This window comes from Pieris napi, chromosome 1, assembly GCF_905475465.1.
Source record: "Pieris napi chromosome 1, ilPieNapi1.2, whole genome shotgun sequence".
Taxonomy (NCBI): domain Eukaryota; kingdom Metazoa; phylum Arthropoda; class Insecta; order Lepidoptera; family Pieridae; genus Pieris; species Pieris napi.
This window is the reverse complement of record NC_062234.1, coordinates 11,175,188-11,194,234: the sequence shown is the minus strand read 5'-3', so window position 1 is coordinate 11,194,234 and position 19,047 is coordinate 11,175,188. Positions and strand designations below refer to the sequence as shown.

Here is a 19,047-nt window from a genome sequence, read left to right as displayed (position 1 = left end):
AGACATAACGAAGCACTACCAATACTAACCACAGAATTGACACGAATGAGCAAAGAACATTCGATCTAGCTTTTGTTTACACTAAAGGATTACGAAAGAATGCTCTTGTTCTAGCTCTAGCTCTATGTTCGTTTGATGTAAATCGATACCTCTAGCTTTCGTTTACACTAAAAGATTACGAAAAAATGCTCTTGTTCTAGCTCTAGCTCTATGTTCGTTTGATGTAAATCGACCTTTAAACGGAAGTAGGAACCCAATAAAATGATTTCTCTTTCTTCTTAATTACCGCCCTCTAGTGAGTACTATTTTCAAGTACAAATTAACACGAATCAACGGCGTAGTTAGTTTACGTCATATTCTAAAGATAGCGCTTGGCAAAATAGACATACCACAGTGTACATATTCATAGAGTACATATTATTTTGTACATGTGCATAATGTCTAATGGGACAAGCGCTTTGTATGTATTTTCAAATTTTTATATAATATTAACCATAAATAAATACAGGTGTCCTACGGTACCTGTAGACGCTATTCCCTTAAATTAATCCGGTATAAGTATTATATAATAGTCTTTAATCGCTCATAAATATCTTAAAATTAGTAATTAGTCACAGAATAGCATACTTATGGCCGATTTACATTATCTTAGTGTTTAGGAAAGTGCTTTAGTACAACTTGAAAGGCAAGTTCTTTAGCGTAGCGTTTACTAAAGCAAGTAGCGTTTACATGTTTCAACTAAAGTTCTATCCTAAAGCACTCTCCTAAACACTAAGATCGTCGTTTCTAACCCAATTTCTTGGCCTACACAGTTTGTGCGCCAGGCATAAACACGTCTTTATAGTTCAGCCATTTTGTTCAAAAATCAAGTCGTTTCATATACATTGTATACGTATAGGTAGTAAATACAACTTTTGTTAATACCTATTGTGAGCACCTTTTCATTAAAACGTTGATTTAAATAGATATTTGAGGTTTTGTAACAAATAACGCCTACGATCTTTGGTATACGCGAGTACCAGCCATTTAAATGAAACTAATAATTTTAAATATATTCGTTAAGAAACTTATTTAGTATATTACCTATATAACTGGACGTTATAAGTGCCTTTTAGCACCTATTGTTAACCAAAATCGAATTTATATTCAATGAAGAAGTTGTATTTAACAGTAGGTTTACTATGAAGATGATTTGAATTGATTTCAAATAGTCTTAAATTTATTCTAAAATTATGGACAGAATTAGATAATTATCGAAAAGATGAGGAAACAAGTTTCACTTGGTGTAAAATGAAGACAAGAAATAAGAGATAAGAATTCAAGTAAATAGCTATCTGGAAATGAATGTTAAAGTTTCAAAGGAATATTATTAAAAAAAACAGCAATTGTACTTAAAAAATTATTATTTTCCATATCCTAAATTAAGTACTGTAACATATACATATTTCGTTTATCCTATATTGAATACTGCCACATATTATACAGTATTGGTTTAACAAGTTATTAGGTATATTTTAAGAATTTATATATAAAATATTTATAGTTTAATAATATTATGTTATACATAAACAATTATTGTGCAATAAATACTGCGATGAAATGCACTTATTGGACTGACAGTGAATCAACACCTTCATTAGGTCTTAAAATCATTAATTGTTTGATGATATGTATATACTATGTAGGGTAATAAACATTTTTTTAATAATTTTTAACTTCTATATTACGGCAAGATGGCCTCACTATATGGCATTTTTAAAGTGAATATCCGCGTCTAGTGGCTAAATAGTGTCTTACTAATAGTGGGTACACAAGTAGGGACCCTACACTAGACCATGGTATACATACTTACAATGTTATATTTGGTATGTTTATACTTATATAATGTCTATAATTCAATATATCGAGCCGAATCACGTTGCCAACATAGAGATGGCGCCAAGCTACATGGGTTGCTTTTGACTGCTCACCGAGTCATCCGTGATAATGCGAAATTGTGACTTGGATTATGCTTGGCGCTAACTACACATGCTCAGCTGTAAGAGATTCAATTCGGTTTATTAATATTTAACAATTTTTATTCCTCTTCCACATAATAAATAGTATCAACATGTAGATTTACAAATATCAACAAAATAAATTACGAATAACAGAATATTACACCTAAGATTATCTTAAACATACATATATATTATGTTAATTATTTAATAATCTAATCATTCTAGTGCCTTAGCTTTAACTTGTACTAAACGCTAGCCGTCGCTAGATACTGCTTACACCAAATCAGTATATTATTTATAAGTCTACTATTATACGAATCTGATTTCGTTATACATAAAGTGACATTGAAAAAAAAAATTGGAGTATAATTATTTTTTTGGTAAATGGCAAATAGAAATAGAATCGTCACGGCCGGCGTTAGTAAAGTTTCATTACAATTAATATTACAAGGACTAGTAATTGAATTATTCTAACTATTAAGTACCCTAAACCGCTTTGGAGAATATTACTAGGGTCGTATGTTATACGCATTATAATTAAGAATAAGTATTTTTGCTAATTTTACGTAGTAAACCCCTCTCCTCCGACCTTAAACTAAACCAAGTCCATTCTAGGACACATTGAGCAACATGGACATGTTTAAACAATAGAAATCTAAACAATTAAGCTTATGAAGCCTTCCGCGTACATTTACACATCCACAATTACCCCGTACCAAATAAACACAGATCTCGATACTTAAGTGATTATTGCTTCATTACTCTGTATCACAATAGGTTATCCTCTATCGAGAGAGCTTTACGTTCCAACGATATTGTATAAGCAGATAATGGTAGGAACCTTTGGTTGAGGATGATACAAGTCATGGGCAAGCATGGCGTAACCTTACTTATATACTACGAGCTGTCCGTCGGGTAGCGTGTACGGTGTACCGCTGCCGTGACATGCTTACTTGGGACTTCGCAGGTACATAAACTAATAGACCGTATTAATTCAAGTTAATTAAAACCAACCAGAAAACAAAATCTTCTATTTAAAAAAATTCCTCTAGTGCGATTGTTTTTTGAAGAGGGTAAACGAAAAGATTGAGCTCATCATAGTTCTGACAATGCAATACAATGGTATTAGTAGTAGAATTCAAATGATTTGTCACAACAACGAGTAACGTCTAAATGTCCCGATGAACATAAGTACAAATTATTACGTTAATTTTTTTATTAATTTACTTGACATAGTATTACACGTACACTGGCAGGCTAATTAAGTATTTCTCGTGTTTCTAATTATATTGTAGTACCTATAGTAAAGGCCAATTGAAGTCTTTGACTAAGGCACCTTATTGTTATCATTTACCATTTAGTTTTCAAAAATAATATAATTTTTAGTAATCAACGTGTACTATACATTAGTTAACTCGAGGCTAACATCGTAGGCTTATTCTACAGCTTTGGTCACTTTAAACTTTGTAATTGAATATTTGGTTTTTCATAAAGTTGTCAAAAATATACTTTTGGCTCGTGTGTGGTAACGCTACGACATCACTTTGACAGGTGTCTTCACTGCATGCGTGCCTCCTGGAGCTGAGGAGGATAGGACAGAGGGGGCAGAAGGGGTGCTTGGACACTCCCACCCTGCAGAGTGTAGTACGGAGACATATACCCTGCACCGCTAGCTGCCGCTGCCGCTGCTGCAACCATACGTTACACGTTAGAACGATGCAGAGATATTAAGATTATATTGCCGCAAAGATTGCCTCTGACGACAGCTTAAATAAGATCAGTAGAATGAACGCTACTGACCGGCTGCGGTGGCGTAGGGGTCCATGGCAGCATACTGATGCTGGTAGGCGCCTTGCGCGGCTGCTTGATACTCGTACAAGTGATTGGCAGCCGCCACTGCCGCGGCGTGCTGGAGCTGCGGCAGCTGCATCAGTCCCGCCCCGCTGCCCACGCCGCCCACACCGCCTACGCCGCCCACGTAGCCTGGCGCGCCGTACACGTAGCCGGGGGACAGTCTGCGACACACACACATGTTATGATTGCTATACACACGGACATTTAGGCCGACCCCACTTACGTTTAGTCATCTAAGACAAAATTCAATATCTGAGTATTGTCGAATATTTGGCCCTATATAAACTATTCATCTATTTATATAGGTACAAGAAATGTATTTCGTCTGAGACATCTTTCCCGACACGACTATACATTATCTGTTGGCATAACGCCAAAATTTGTCTAAATTAAGTCTCATTTAATAACGTAGTAGACGAAAATTATTTTCTGCTATTTAGATTTATTACTATTTCTAATACATATTAAGTTATTATAATCATTATTATAATCGACTAAACGTAAGTTGTTCTATTTTTCGGCCGGAAATCATTAGTGATCGAACACATATCTGTGAGCAATCATAACGATCGAAACACGCAACTACGGCAGAGCCGGCTGCTAAAGACACGAGCAGCTACCAGTGTTAGTGGCCACCGAGGGAGACGTCGCGAATGAACGGCCGCCGTGCGTCATCAAATCTTCTCTGCTCCGCCGCGACCGAAATATCCTAATCGTCGACATCTCGCGTCCAACGTCCGAGATTTATCACAATTAACATTTCAGCTTTTTTGATCTATTTCCGAAACGCAAAACGGTTAATTCGTTCAAGAAAAACAGTGTCGAGAGCGTGTTAACCCAGTTTTAGTCCCGATTTACAAAAAGAAATAGAAAACCTTGTTGGCGAACGAAAGAACTGTCGATTCAGCAAAATTTATTAAAAGTCGACGGGCGGTCAAGTTCGTTGGAGAGCGCTCGAGGGCTCTGCCTCAGCGTTTCCGGAGAGCCCTCAGAGCGTCGCTGGGGAGCGGTCGTCTTTCTCTGTCGCTAATGCGCCGATGGAGACGGATCGATTGGTACTCAACGTTCGGGCGGTAGATGTTAGATAGCTTGGCTTCAGAGATGGAGACATTAACGCATGCGCTGAGCGGGCTTTGAGACCCCGCCCGGCGCTACGCCTACCTGTAGAGGTTTAGCCCTATTCGCGGACGCGATACCTACACCGCCCTGCTGGGAGCGCGGCTCTGCCTCCAGAAGCACCTACGTGTTAGGACCGGTACACGAGAACACGCGGGAAGAGCACAATAAACAAACTGGCGCAACACCACACAAGCTCCACAACTACTTACACAACATTTAAAAACTAAAACGTAACAATATTAAAGTCTACTTAATACGGTTAGACCTGACCTTAACAAAATTGAAAATGTAATATTTATTATTCAACATGCAAATCTAAAAACACATTTACTTACAGACAAAAGACTGAACTGAAAATTGTGAATTTAATAGAATGTCGACACAATTAACCTACTTTAATAATTAATCTACAGCGGATAGCGATAGCGGTGATCCACTTTATGACTATTTCGATACCTAGTGTGGTGGTGACGGTTTTTCATCCACGAGGAAGTTTTGGCACGGCGGCGTTCTAAACGTAATCTATAAGCTACAGTTATGGCCTCTTTCACGATTGGACCATGGGAATCACATTATCGGAACATCCCTTTGAGACCATTCACAAAAAATAATTTTGTAGTATATTGTTTATGAAACTGACCAAAAGTGATTAGCCGAGTTCTGGTGAATGGAATCACAACTCGTGACCTTAGCTTGTTAGAAACTAGCAGAGACGCGAAGCCGTCAAAAAAATAATTTCATAAAATGCTTTGGAACAAATCTCATGATGAGTCTTGAGCTTAGGGAACGAGAATTTATTATTCAAACATGTTTTTTTTTTTCAAATAAATTACGGTACACGAGCCGCACGCCGAGCGGGACCGATCGCGGTTACAAAGATTAATGTAAGTGTATTAACGAAATCCACCACCAACAAACTCAAGTCAAATCAAAAGAAATATTACATGAACACGGCATAAAACATAAAGAAAAATACAAAGTGTTGAGAACGATGCGCCAGTGAAGGCGCTGGGCGGCGCCCGCCCGGCCCCGCGACAGGGGCCGCCCCCGCCGCTCTATAGCTTCAAACGTAAACATTAAAAACCCAATCGACTAATTCACACCCAAAACGAAAAAAATCCACTCTCACTCTCACTCTTGCCATAGATACCTATGTGAAAATGTTCGATTATTTAGACAAGGAGTCCGCAGCGCTGCGCCGTCGCCACCGCTGCTGCTCGTCTCATCTACCGAGACAAAAGTCAGCTCAGCATCACTCTTGTGTCTTGGTGCTTACTCGCTCTCACATTACTTACCTACGAAGCAGCCTGCTGTTATCATCTAGGTAAATATAACTCGAGCTACTCAAGGCTAGTTTTAGTGGTTGCCAGATACAGACTATTGAGTCGGAAAATACCTACATTATACTTTTCTATATGGTATGTATCAATAAATCGGAAAAGTTGTCTGATTTTTGTCTCGTGAGATGTTTAGTGAGCGGCAGGTCGGAGCCGCGTGTGCTTGCAAACATCGAAGTGAGAAGTCACAGAACATGTATATGCGTATTGTTAATTGTCTTAAAGACATCGAGCAAGGAAGAAACTCACCCGTAGTGTGCGGGTAGCACAGTGGGATAACCTGCTCGAACACCAGCTGCTGCCGCTGCCGCTAATCCGAAACCTGAAACAAATTGAGCAGCCGCATTAGTAATAATTTCATTAACATGGGTCCAAAAGCGAAATTAGGACGTTGAACGGAAAAATGTCATCTATCAACGCAAGAGCCGGAGTCAAAAGATTCTATTTTCATTGCTCTAAGCGGAAGCGCCTAGTGAGGACTCCGGTGGAATATAACCGGTGATGTTGGAGCACATCCAAATGACACAAGAGACAACTTAGCGCAGGCGACGTTTTAAATGTTTTCTTTTTATTGCATTGTCAAGCAGCGCGAGGCTCCGTCTATTTCGGTCGCTCACCGCCGCGCCGCCCTCTCAGCGACATCTCCCGACATACCTATTTATGTATAATTCTAGCTCATATCACTTGTCGACTTCATGATACTTTTTCTCTTCTACTATTTTATTGATGCTTCACGCTACTGATTAAAATAGACACAATAAGAACAAAGCTATAATTTAACTCTTTTGAAGATAACTACCATGTTAATACAAACATTTAATTTTTTGACCTTTGAGCCGGATTTAAATGGTGCAGCCATAGTGAATGATGATTACTGTCCAGTGTTCATAAAACCGTGACCACTGGCTAGTCGTGAAACGTATGGTGAAATTTCACCGATTGATGCAAGGTAGGAACCAAATGACATATTAGGTACTTCCGTAGCGGCCCGGACGGGGTCTCGCTCCGGCTAGCGCGGTAATGCACGACCTTCACTATCGTTGACAATATTTACGTAAATCTTAATCGTCATTTTCCCTATAATACTTTTTATAATTGGGATTTGGTATTAAACTACTGGTAAGGGCATATTTTAGAGTTAATTATAGTGGATTGGATGTGGACTGGATTTATTCAATTTTTTTGTGATGTGTCTTAGAAAGCGTAATTAATCGGTTTGATGACATGTAAAGGGGTGATATAGCCACCACACACTGATAGGGTTGATCGCGTGTCGGAACAACAACGATGTACGCCGCAGCGATCGATGGCTCGGCATTTGACGGCCGAGGTCGCTGTTGTCCACCATAAAGCTTATCTGATTCATTAGGGTTTTCCTCTTCATGCTGTCGACCTCGATACCATATTGTCCAATATGACCCAGTTATACTTTCATTTCGAATCGATTAGGTAATTTTTGTTCCTATATTTTAATGACAATTGAACAAACACGGCGATGTGGCGTTAAAATCGAATGACGCAGCCACGGGCGTTAGTCAGTTTTCTCTGAAAGACTGATCGCCCACGTTTTGAAGTAAATAAAGGTTCGTTTTGAATGTTTTTGTGCGATTTCAGTCCCGCTCATAGGGTCGACGAACTGCAAAGCCGACATACAGAGCTTAACGACGCTTGTAAGGATTCTACGGAAATACGATTTTAGACGCAGCGCCGGGCAAGGCTCCTGTCACAATGTCTTTGTTAAATAGAAAATAAGTGGAACGCTAGAAACCAATCGACGAACCGCCAAACTTTATTACAACTATGAAATAGCATTTACGACTTCCGATTTTTCGTAAACGTGTTGGACCACCGAAAACGCACATTAACGCTCGGAATTATTTACTTTGTATAGAATCGTGCTCGATTTCTAAATACAATGTAGGTAGTTACGATTTTACATGCTCGGGATAGACGGCCCCGTGTGCCACCAGCCATCGCACATAACGTTGTCACGACCGTGACAGTTTGGCATGTCCGGTGGCCTTCCTTTTGATCACATCGGTGTCGTCTCTGACGTACAGACCTATAAATTCAACACTAAACATAGACAGACAGTGGTCTACCCGGCTTTTAACCACGTGCCGCGCCTAAGATTAAGCTTGGTGTCGTTGCTCGGATCATATTGAAAATATTCATTAAGTATCCAGGAAATGGTGGCTAGTATAATCTTGGATAAGAAATCCATCGAGAAGACATAGGCCGTTAGAGACCTGGCACGCGGCCAACGCTAATGTCGCGGTGCTCCCAAAACTGCGTATATTTAGACAAAATAAAGAGGCAAGCGAAGACAAAACGAGACGCAATCTTGGTTTATAAATAACCGCGTCGCTCGCCGGACTCGACCCAACCTCTGCTCGCCAGCTGTTGGTCGATAAATAATAATTAAAACGGGAATAAGTCTCTTTACTTTAAAGTTTTGCGAAATCTAAGTGAATATTGGTTATAAAAACAAACCTACGATATTTTGTTGGACTTAATTTATTTTACCAAGAACCGCGAATTAAGTTCCATTGAAAATGTATAGTATAAATAGAACGTTACATTATGGATATAACGAGGGAATATACAAAAAAAATATCCCACATTATATCGTGATACTAAAGGAGGGCTTCCTGCGGAAATCACCTCCAGGTATTAAGTTACCCAGGCCTAGTCCTTAGGTACAATACTTCTGCGAAGTAATACTAGACATTTTATAAATATTTAAAACTACCCCATAGTATACTTATCTTAGGTTCGTATTCTATACACAAACTATGTTATCTAGCTCAAGATGTATTGTCAAAATTAATAGAAAAAAATCCCGACAGTGGTTATAGAATTAAATTTTGAAGAATTAGTCTAATACGAGTAGTAGTTATGCATGTGGGATAAATGCCAGCAGTTAGGAAAGACATAATGTTTCGTCCAGTGTTGTGTAATAAATTAATAATGTATAATGTTTTTTTTATTGGTTTTTCAGGTTTATTTTGTATTTGTTAATGTTAATTGTGTAAATCGTTTAAAAATACTGAATTCTTTACGCACAGTCATCTATTTAAGTTTTGTCTTAGATCTACTAGATAGTACCTAGCTATCTGAATTGTAATTCAATGTTCGGGTAATAATTTGGTACAAAATACAACTTTTACTTTATATACAAAATAATTATAGTGCATCCGTTGACACAAAATATTTAAGATCTACGAATTATTATTTATTATTGATATTAATTGAAGAATTGTGAAAATTTCGTAAAGAGATTTTATGAAATATTAGTATATAATATATATATATATATATCATTTTATGCAAAATAATTTATTGTAATCTCAAATGATGCATTGTAAATTAAAATGCCACGTTTTTTATTGTATTAACTTTCGACATTTTAAATATATTAATGACAATTAAATTCCTAACATATCTTCCTATTTCCTTCCCTCAAAGTGTCGGAAATCTAAAGTTTTAGATTTGTATAAATATGAAAAATACTTAAAAATTAGTTTCATTAGTTTTAGTTTCACTTCTGACATGTGTACTTTGTATGCAGGCACTTTTTATTTATTTATAACGTCCTATTAGTTATATAAATTCTTTACTTTGCATCGCGAATGTAAGATTCGTGTTACATATTGATATCATTATTAGCTTGATTCGCTTTCACAATAATTATTTCAAATCATGGCGCATGCCTCATAAAACCACTGAATAGTTAATACAATAATAATATTTATGGCCAAATCACGGTGTGTAATGCAAAGTCAGTCATTGCAGTAATTATACATTTCCGTCCTCAACAATACAATATTATATAATGTATACGTCGGGTTAGGAAGGTACATATTCACTGGTAGTTATATACCTATGTACAATGGCTATGTATAAACGATTACTGTAAAGTTAGATACGATCACGCGGTGTTATCGAGCTACTTACATTATGGCTTCACCACGCTATCCGAGCGGCCATAATGTATAGAATACACAGCTCAAATCAATTATTGATCGTAACAGGCGAACGACGCGCGTGGAATCATCAGGCCGTTCGACGCCTTAAACCTAAAGCCGAAATAAAAATAGTTTTGGGAACTGAGCGGGGAGAGGGAGGCAAGGGTACATGCATAAGTAATGCACCGCTAAGGGGCGAGCGGCGGCGGCGCACGCGACAACGCCGCCGCCTGTGACGCTAAAGGCTAACCCCTCTGCAAACACCCGCTGGGCGCTGAAACTCTTCATTAATCAATGATGACTCCCAAAGCTTCGTTTTTTAACGCCATATTGCTTCAAAGAACTGGGTGTCATGCGCTATTAAGTACTTAGCTCGATAATTACACTCCCGGACCAATTTAATCACTTTTCTCAGAGTCCTAAAAGTCAGGTGTGAATCGATTACTGCCAGTGTTCAATCGTTCAATAATTCAACGTGTCCCCGGCTGTTTGGACAAGTGCTTGCTCGGCCCTCATCAACACTACAATATAATAAAACTTTAACAATGTTTTCATAATCGACGTCAGCGCGCCTCAAACTACTCGTTAGTCGTAACTTCAATGTATTTAGAAACTAGGCTACATAATTTTGTATCGCAGTAATTAAAGTTGAATAAACAAAATATTGTAAATAATGTCGGAGCTAAATTAATCATAGCGATCTGGTATGGTTCTATAGAATTTCAACACCTAACCAAATAAAGTCGACAATGAAGTAAGTTATAGTTTCAGCTTTTAGCAGTGTTCATAACATATTTATTAAAAAGTTTTTAATTATAATGATGAATTACTCTATTTGTAGAGCTACATGAAAAGTACCTTGAAATCGTTTATTATCGCTTAGAGCGCGTATTTATCTTGGCATCGAATAATCAGTAGCCACCGAAGACAGATAAGCTACGCTCATCACTCGGCAATGAACCATTTCTTTAAAAACTAAGATGGTTTAACGCCTTATATCTTTAGACATATTTTACAACCTAACAAAATACTACTGATTTCGAGATAAGAAAACGGAAAAAACAAATTGCAACTGTGTGCACTAACTACTAATTGAGATAAAGACAGCAAGAAAAGGGAAATCCTATACTAACTGCATTCACTCTGTGTGATGTGTCATGTTCCGAACGTTACGTAATGTGAAAAATTTTGACAGAACCAATTCTTCCGATCGTATGCATCTATAACTAAACAATTTGCTCCGGATAAATGTAACAAAGACAAGATTCAACAAAGGATGTTTGATGGGTTGAAATGTGTGCCTGTGAACTCAAGATCAAGCAACCCTCATAACAGTCCTGCAAGGAAACCGTACAACAAAATACATCAACTAGTTTAACCGTCATATCTTTTATAACGTAGCCCTTTAAAGCTTCAACTGAATCTGAGTCTAAACAGGTTGAGCAGAAATATTTTGAAGTAATTCAGGTATACTAAACAGACTGCCGTTTGGATGTATTTATGAAAGGGCTCAATGTACGTTATGTTAGGAATCGCATCGTTAACCTTATTCGAACAATAGCAAACTCAGACAAGTCAAAGCGAGGATCTCTTTTGAAGGTGACCGAGTTTAATACAAAGCATACAGATAATTATCAGATTTTTATATAGCATAACGAGAATATATATTGGGAACTGGCCTTCGGGGTCGCTATGGTTACAATCAATATACAGAGCTAATGACACTCAGTGCGGCTGGCGAATAGTGGGCTATGGGCCGTGGCATGGGGCATATGGCAGGACCGGTACGCCACGGCTCGGCCAGGTGGCCGTCATGCGCGCCCGCACCCATTGTACTGTGCCTGTTTACCCCGCCCCTCTTGCCGACCCTCGCCCGTCCCCCGTGCCAACTCCTAACAATAATAATCTGCGAAGCTGTTACGACCGGAATCCAGTCAGTTACACCTAACACAATAAGACTTTTTTTTTGAATCAGCTGATTCATCCGTTACATTTTTAATAAAAAAACAAATCCATAAGCAACATATACTATTAACTTTTACTGCATTAATGACTACTGACGTTATAAAAGTAGACCATATAATTGTTGTAACAATATTGTATGTATTATTATGTAATTTTGGTCCTTTTATCTTTACGGACAATCTATGAAATTATGCTATTTTTATTTTCTAACATAACATTCAGCTTTCCGTCTGTTTGCCGCTGTTATAAAATAGCTGATTCGAGATGGCGAACACGATGAAGTACAAAGTATACACACGTTACTACATTTTCCATTTTAAAGGTGACAAGTGGAGCTATGCAAATCACTTCAACAGTTGGTTAATAAATTGCCATGTTAGCAGATTTCACCACAAGTAAGGCTTACAAGGGTTGCGTGCGAGAACCAATCAATTAGCGAGCTACGAGTTTCCGGCCCCGGTGAGGGACTTCCGGAGGGCTGCGACGTGACGTCACAACCAATGACGCGACGTTGACAAGATCATCGCCATATACTTATACAGCCTTTGCACCTTCACTGATTCATTGCCGATGTTAAGCAGTTAAGCAAGAGTAAGAAGGCATCATTAATAAGACTAGTGATAGCGTTCTCAAGAGAAATTTTACCAAAATATGTGTTGAATCGTAACTTGAACGAAACATTTATAAAATATATTGTATTTAACTTAGAATGGACATTGCAACAAAAGGCAAATGCGCGATAAGTTTTGCAATTCTTTTTTCTTGGATTTTATTCTTATTTCTTTTATACATCGAAAGAGTTCTATAAAAAATATTTAATTACTACGAGTACTTTTTGTATCTAGTCTTTATTATAAAAATACTTAGCTATGTTATATTTCTATATATATTTTAAAAAGGCACATATCACTTGCCCAGTGAAGATAAAAAAAATTTACGTGACTTTTTCGTTCGCGAAATTAATAAATATTAATTTTATTATATCCGCCGAGATAGCCTAACAATCAACCGGCAGATAATTATCAGTTTATGATATCAATATCCACTACAGTTGCACCATTATTAATTTAACACCCGTATCGATTTTTGATAATTTTTCTATTAGTTTCATTTCATTTTCCTTCATTCCTAACCTTATATTTAACTTGTTATAGAATAAACTGAAGTCATGACTCCTGGTGTTTATTTCTGATTAGATATTTTTGTAAATTGTTTTAGTAAAACCAAAATACAAAGAAAAAAACACATATATGTGTATATATATATAGTTTACCCAAATTAGCTTAAATCCATATTGAATGAAAGGAATATCATATGAGAAATATTCATTGTTTTAACGTTTAAGATATAAGCTAGTACCTACAATACGCTAATATATTTATTGTTTTAGAGATCACCTGGCTTTGGTAATTGTTCTACCTGCCAAAAGACATAAGACAATCGTCAATTGTCTATTTGTGAAACTAACAAAGAATGTAATGCGATGTAGTGCAGTTTTCTAGATAATATTTATTATATATATTTGATTGTAAATTGGCAAACAAATGTTATCTTTAACAAAGGTAAAATAAATCGAAACCGTTAACACTTAATTCAAATTAAATGGACCTAATAAGGTATTTGTATATAAAAGAAAGAAAATAAGTATGTTCTTTAACTATTTTATGCATCTGATAAAACATTAGATTATGAATAATGACAAGAACAAATACCCCCCGAAGCGTCACCCACGTTGTTGCCACATATTGTCACAAATGCTAAATATTTTACAAAAAAACGTTCGAGCTGTACAATCGACCAATTGATCCAGGTCAAGTAATCATTAGATGATATTTTGAATTGTTATAAACATAACATTGCCTTCAATATAAAATAAACCTGGAGTGATACTCTTGCCCGACGGATTCAAGTGTACAGGCGACAATTAAAGATTTAAGTTGGCGCTTGGTAGATAGTACCGGTGACGCCAGAACTGGTGCTTCCCGTGACGAAATAAGTATCGCAATACAGCTATAAATGTTGCCAGCAGGTACACTGCCACAGGGACCAAGCTTTTTAAATTACATCCATAGTTTTCGTTGATTCTACCTTGTATGAACCTCAAGTCTTAATGTGTTTACACCAAAGCGGTGGGACGTTGTAACATAAGATAAATTAACATGTTTGATATTTCGGTATAGCCAGAAGCCCCGTTGTTCATACTTTGTAATATAAAGGTTGCCAATTAAATATAAACTTAATGCAAGATCTCTCACCAGGCGCTAAGTTCCCTCGAGGCTTCGCTCCGAGTATTGCTAGGTTCACGTTGGCTTTCCTCCCGTCAATGATTGGGTTGGGGTCTTTACAGGCACGTTCCGCTGCCGCTCTGTCTCCCATTATTACCTGATAAAGAAAAGGTAACATAAGAATTCATACTACCTACCAATGCCACAACGAAATAATTTCTAACTGATATAAATGATAATATTTAGTAAAATTTGCGTCTAGAACAGCGTTTACATTACGACGGGTCATTATTATTATAGTTTTTATCGATTCGAATAAAACCTACAACCGACGACGCCGGCGTCCACAATCCACATTACCTATTGTAATGCATGCGAGCTCCGCAGGTCGACACCTCTATAGTCGATCGACCATTTTCGTTTGACCCCAGAAATAACCGAAATAAATGGCATAAAGTGAGCCCATCACTTAGTCCAGGGCTCTAAGAAAATGGTTAAAATACGTAATATCGATACGATCAAACTAATGTTTGATGACCTCTAAGATATTGAAGGTCTAATACAATTGGAAATTAAAATATTTTAGGTATTCAAGGATACTGCTTTAAAAGCCTTAAAGCCTTGAGCGACAGTTGTGAAGGTATATTTTATATTAATAAATTAAAATGATTCTTAACGAAACCTACCACAATATAACATATTAGGTTTTCGTAGACTAATTTACCGTATCCTAATATATATAATTATATGGTATTTACTATTGACGATTAGTATTGGATATTATGAAAAATATATCTAATAATAAAGTAATATTGCGACGAAAATGTTTTTACAGGTTCCGGAGACTTTTAAATAAAGGTATATTAATACCATTTACATTGTTTTAAACCAGCTGTGATACGTTAATTAAAAAATACCTGGCATTGTATGTAAATTAAATTCGAATTTTAATTAAATACATAAATCGAAGTACGTATGTATTGCAATCAGTTCGATACGGCAGCACACAAAATGTTGTTACAAAGCGTTTAAATCAACGTTAGCTGCGCCCCGTGCCTGATAAGCCATTTGTATACGTACCTATACATTTATGTTAGACCGCCGCCGCTAAAACAATCTTACATTTCTTTATTGTCGCTAAACGGGATATGCCGATAACCAAGTAATACAAACTTTGTCTTTTCAAAAATATAGGTTTTCCGTGTATTAATTTATCAAAAATTTTAACAATATTGATTTTCCTGCGTTAGATCCTGTATGTCAGTGTTTGACGGCAGGCACGCATTAGTAAATTGTCAACACTTTCTCAACTTCCTGCACTCGGCGCGGCGGTGTACCTACCGATAACATTCTGCATAATTACAATTACTGATAAAATCGCTACCCGAATTGCTTTAAAACAAATTAGATCGCTAATACAAGGATTTTTAACGATGGTTTTTTAGATATTCATTTTTATTTTCGTTAATTAGACATAATTTATGATATTAAATCGATGTACTTTTTATGACCTAGTTATTATTCATACATATATAAATACAATTTAATTTAGGTACAATTTAGATAGGTACCTACGAGTAGTAATGTACCTATGAAAAAAACATTTTTTAATTCATACACAATAAGAATCAATGTCAGATAACTAGGCGTGTCCAATACGATAGGAAACAAATAGGACCGCCCAACCAATTTAGCTGGACGGTACAGCTCCTTACTGAATGGGGATTATATTATGTAATCGATGCATATTGTACTGTAGAATCAGCTGTCTTCAAAATATACAATATAATTAAATTACTACTCAGATGACAGATTTCGCGCATGAATAAACTGGACGGTTTTAGGGCTTCAGAGAAATGTGTTTGCCCTTTAATCTTCATTTACTGGTTAGTTGATCTAATACTTAGTTGCTAAAGACGATGTCTATAATATAATTAAATATTTAAGAAAACTACTTTAACATACTAATTGTCTACTTGGAAAGGAATCGGTATTACGAGCCGTCGCGTCGGTTCAAATCAATATTTGTAAGCTACTTCCACAAGTTAATGGGCTTCTTTCTAAAGGAAATACTATACTTTAAAGAAGAGCTTATATCTAAGGCTTTTCCGCCTTATCCTAAAGCTAAAAATAATATTCTATAGATATACAATTGTACCGTCGCAAATAATGGCCAGATCTAAAAAGTATATTTGTGTATAAACACCAATTGCTATGGCAGTGAATAGAATATTTAAGTTTGTACCAAAGTATTCTACAACAAAACTATAAACAAATCCTATGTTTAAGGTATTTATTGTTCACCCCTTCACTAGTATATTATTATTATTATTCTAATCAATCCAGCACTACAACAATACCAACACAGGGCGAGTCGTGTGTTTCAATATAATACAGCTGTGTGGTCTATCTAATTATGAGGAAGGTTTTGTTGAATCCCGTAGTATGCTCTCAGCCCGCACGGTGGCTATCGAGTGACGGTCTTTTGTCTTTGGTGTGTACTTCATCACGTATCTAGGTACTCGGGTATCATCCGATACTACTGTCTACACCTGGTTAAAACAAACTCTAATACGGTTTCACCGTATGACGTTTTTCTAAATATTTAATTATATCTGTATTAAGCAATGACAAAAAAATTATAAAGTTAATACATACATAATATTTCAACCTCAAAAGATTACAATAAGTAACTTATATTAGACATTCAAACTTAAAATCTAAACGTGATAATGCTTTATCTGCTAAACTAATATCTACAAATATAATCAATTAAATCTAGATTCTATATCGATTAAAAAGAAAAACAAAGATGAGTCGCAATAATAAGAAAATAATACCTATTTTACGTATTTTTTTATTACGTAGGGACATTTTTTTATTTATTAAATTAAATATAATACAATTATAATGTTTAATACCGAGATAAGTTTAAAAACATGCCAGATTTCCGAGATCTGGTTTTATTTTCAGAATAACTAATTTTTCGGACTACCTACTTATTACTAGACTATTGTTACCAAATTCATCTATATAATACTAGGACCTTAGATATGTCGCTTCAGACTTTACAGTTTACATATAAAACATCATGAAAATATGTCGTTATTATTGCGTCACACCAGGTCACAAACAGACATTTTCAGAAGTCTCGTATCTAAATCCGATAATTGAGTAATCCATACCACATACTGTTCAAAACTAAAAACTATTCGAGTCTTGTCTCCTAAACACTATTTATATTCTGTTTGGGTTTATGAGAAAACTAATATGTTAACCAAGTTGTGTGAATTTTAATATTTGCTTCGTCGTAAGAATCGTCGATATTGGTGTTGCAATGACGCATTGCGATTATTAAACCTATTTGGTTGTGACAGAGAGGGTGCAACGAGCCGGTTCCCTGCAACAGGGTGCCTTACCCCAGTTCAATTGAAATGGGGTTGTGATTCATTTCCCACGAGCCCCACTCGCACTGCACGAAAAGCCTCAGACTCTATTACGATAAAGATTCTCCGATGCCAGTTTATTCCTCTTTTTACGTTATTGTTCGCATCTGTTAAAATTTCACACATTTCATCGGTACAAATGCAGGGTTTCAAACTTCAAAAACAACTAAATATGTAATTTTTATTGCGACAATAGACGACACATTGTATACCTTGTTACGGTTTACTACGCGACGTACACTTAGATACTTTATGCCCTGTGAAATTATTCTAATTTGTAACCAATGCTCAGGCACCTATTGTTTAACTACACAATAGGCGGCTGAAAGATTTGCAATGTCAAGCGAGGGAAGTGAAATCGTTTATTGAAACATCGAATTCCTCTTAATTCAGTCACGTTTCACCTATCCTTCAGGACGGAAAGGAATCTAGGGATAGTTTACCCAAGCAAACAATATCAGTTTGTATTGAACATATAAACCTAACCTATATACTAGGTACTAGTATGTAGGTAAAAAATAGCAGGTGCGATAACACTTCGATAATATAGGTACACGTTTCAGAGTCGTAGAAACACGAATGCGCAAGGGCACTGTAAAGTTTACGTGTCGCTTCAGCTGTAAGCGATGTTTCTGCTCGCTACGTGGCTGTTTATTATTTCTATAGGATATTATTGTTAAGAACAAATTAAATTATTGCAATCAAGATTATTGATATTCTTATATTTATATATTATTAAAAATGACTTACGAATCCGTATCCTCTACTTTTGCTAGTCTGTCTATCCGTGATGACTACTGCCTCCTCGATATCTCCGTAAACCGCGAAGTGCTCTCGCAAGCTCTTATCCGTGGTATGGTATGGCAGACCGCCGACAAAGAGTTTGGTCCATGTGGTGTCTTTTTGACCGGGTAAACTACCCAGGGACAGTAGCCCCTCAGGCTCGGCCGGCAAAGCGCCCGCCATCAACATTCCTTGTACGGTCTCCGTCGCGGCGGTCACTCTCGCACTCTACCACTATACACTCCGCAGCTCAGCGGATGAGAATAATACGACGGTGTAATCTGCAATGATGTACGTGCAGCTAATGCGATGGTTGCGCGCGGACTGGTGCTCCTGCCTTCTCGAGAGCG

At 36.7% G+C, this 19,047-nt stretch overlaps 1 protein-coding gene across 1 annotated transcript; it reads right to left on the bottom strand.

The window, feature by feature from the left end:
• Nucleotides 1–1,385: 1,385 nt before the first annotated feature.
• On the bottom strand, nt 1,386–19,047 carry LOC125063379 (RNA-binding protein 38-like). Its single transcript, XM_047669799.1, has 5 exons — nt 18,665–19,047; nt 14,499–14,625; nt 6,560–6,632; nt 3,801–4,015; nt 1,386–3,688 (listed from the first exon to the last, which is right to left on the bottom strand). Exons 1-5 carry the CDS (start codon nt 18,884–18,886, stop codon nt 3,558–3,560), a joined length of 768 nt encoding a protein of 255 aa, XP_047525755.1. The 5' UTR covers nt 18,887–19,047; the 3' UTR covers nt 1,386–3,557.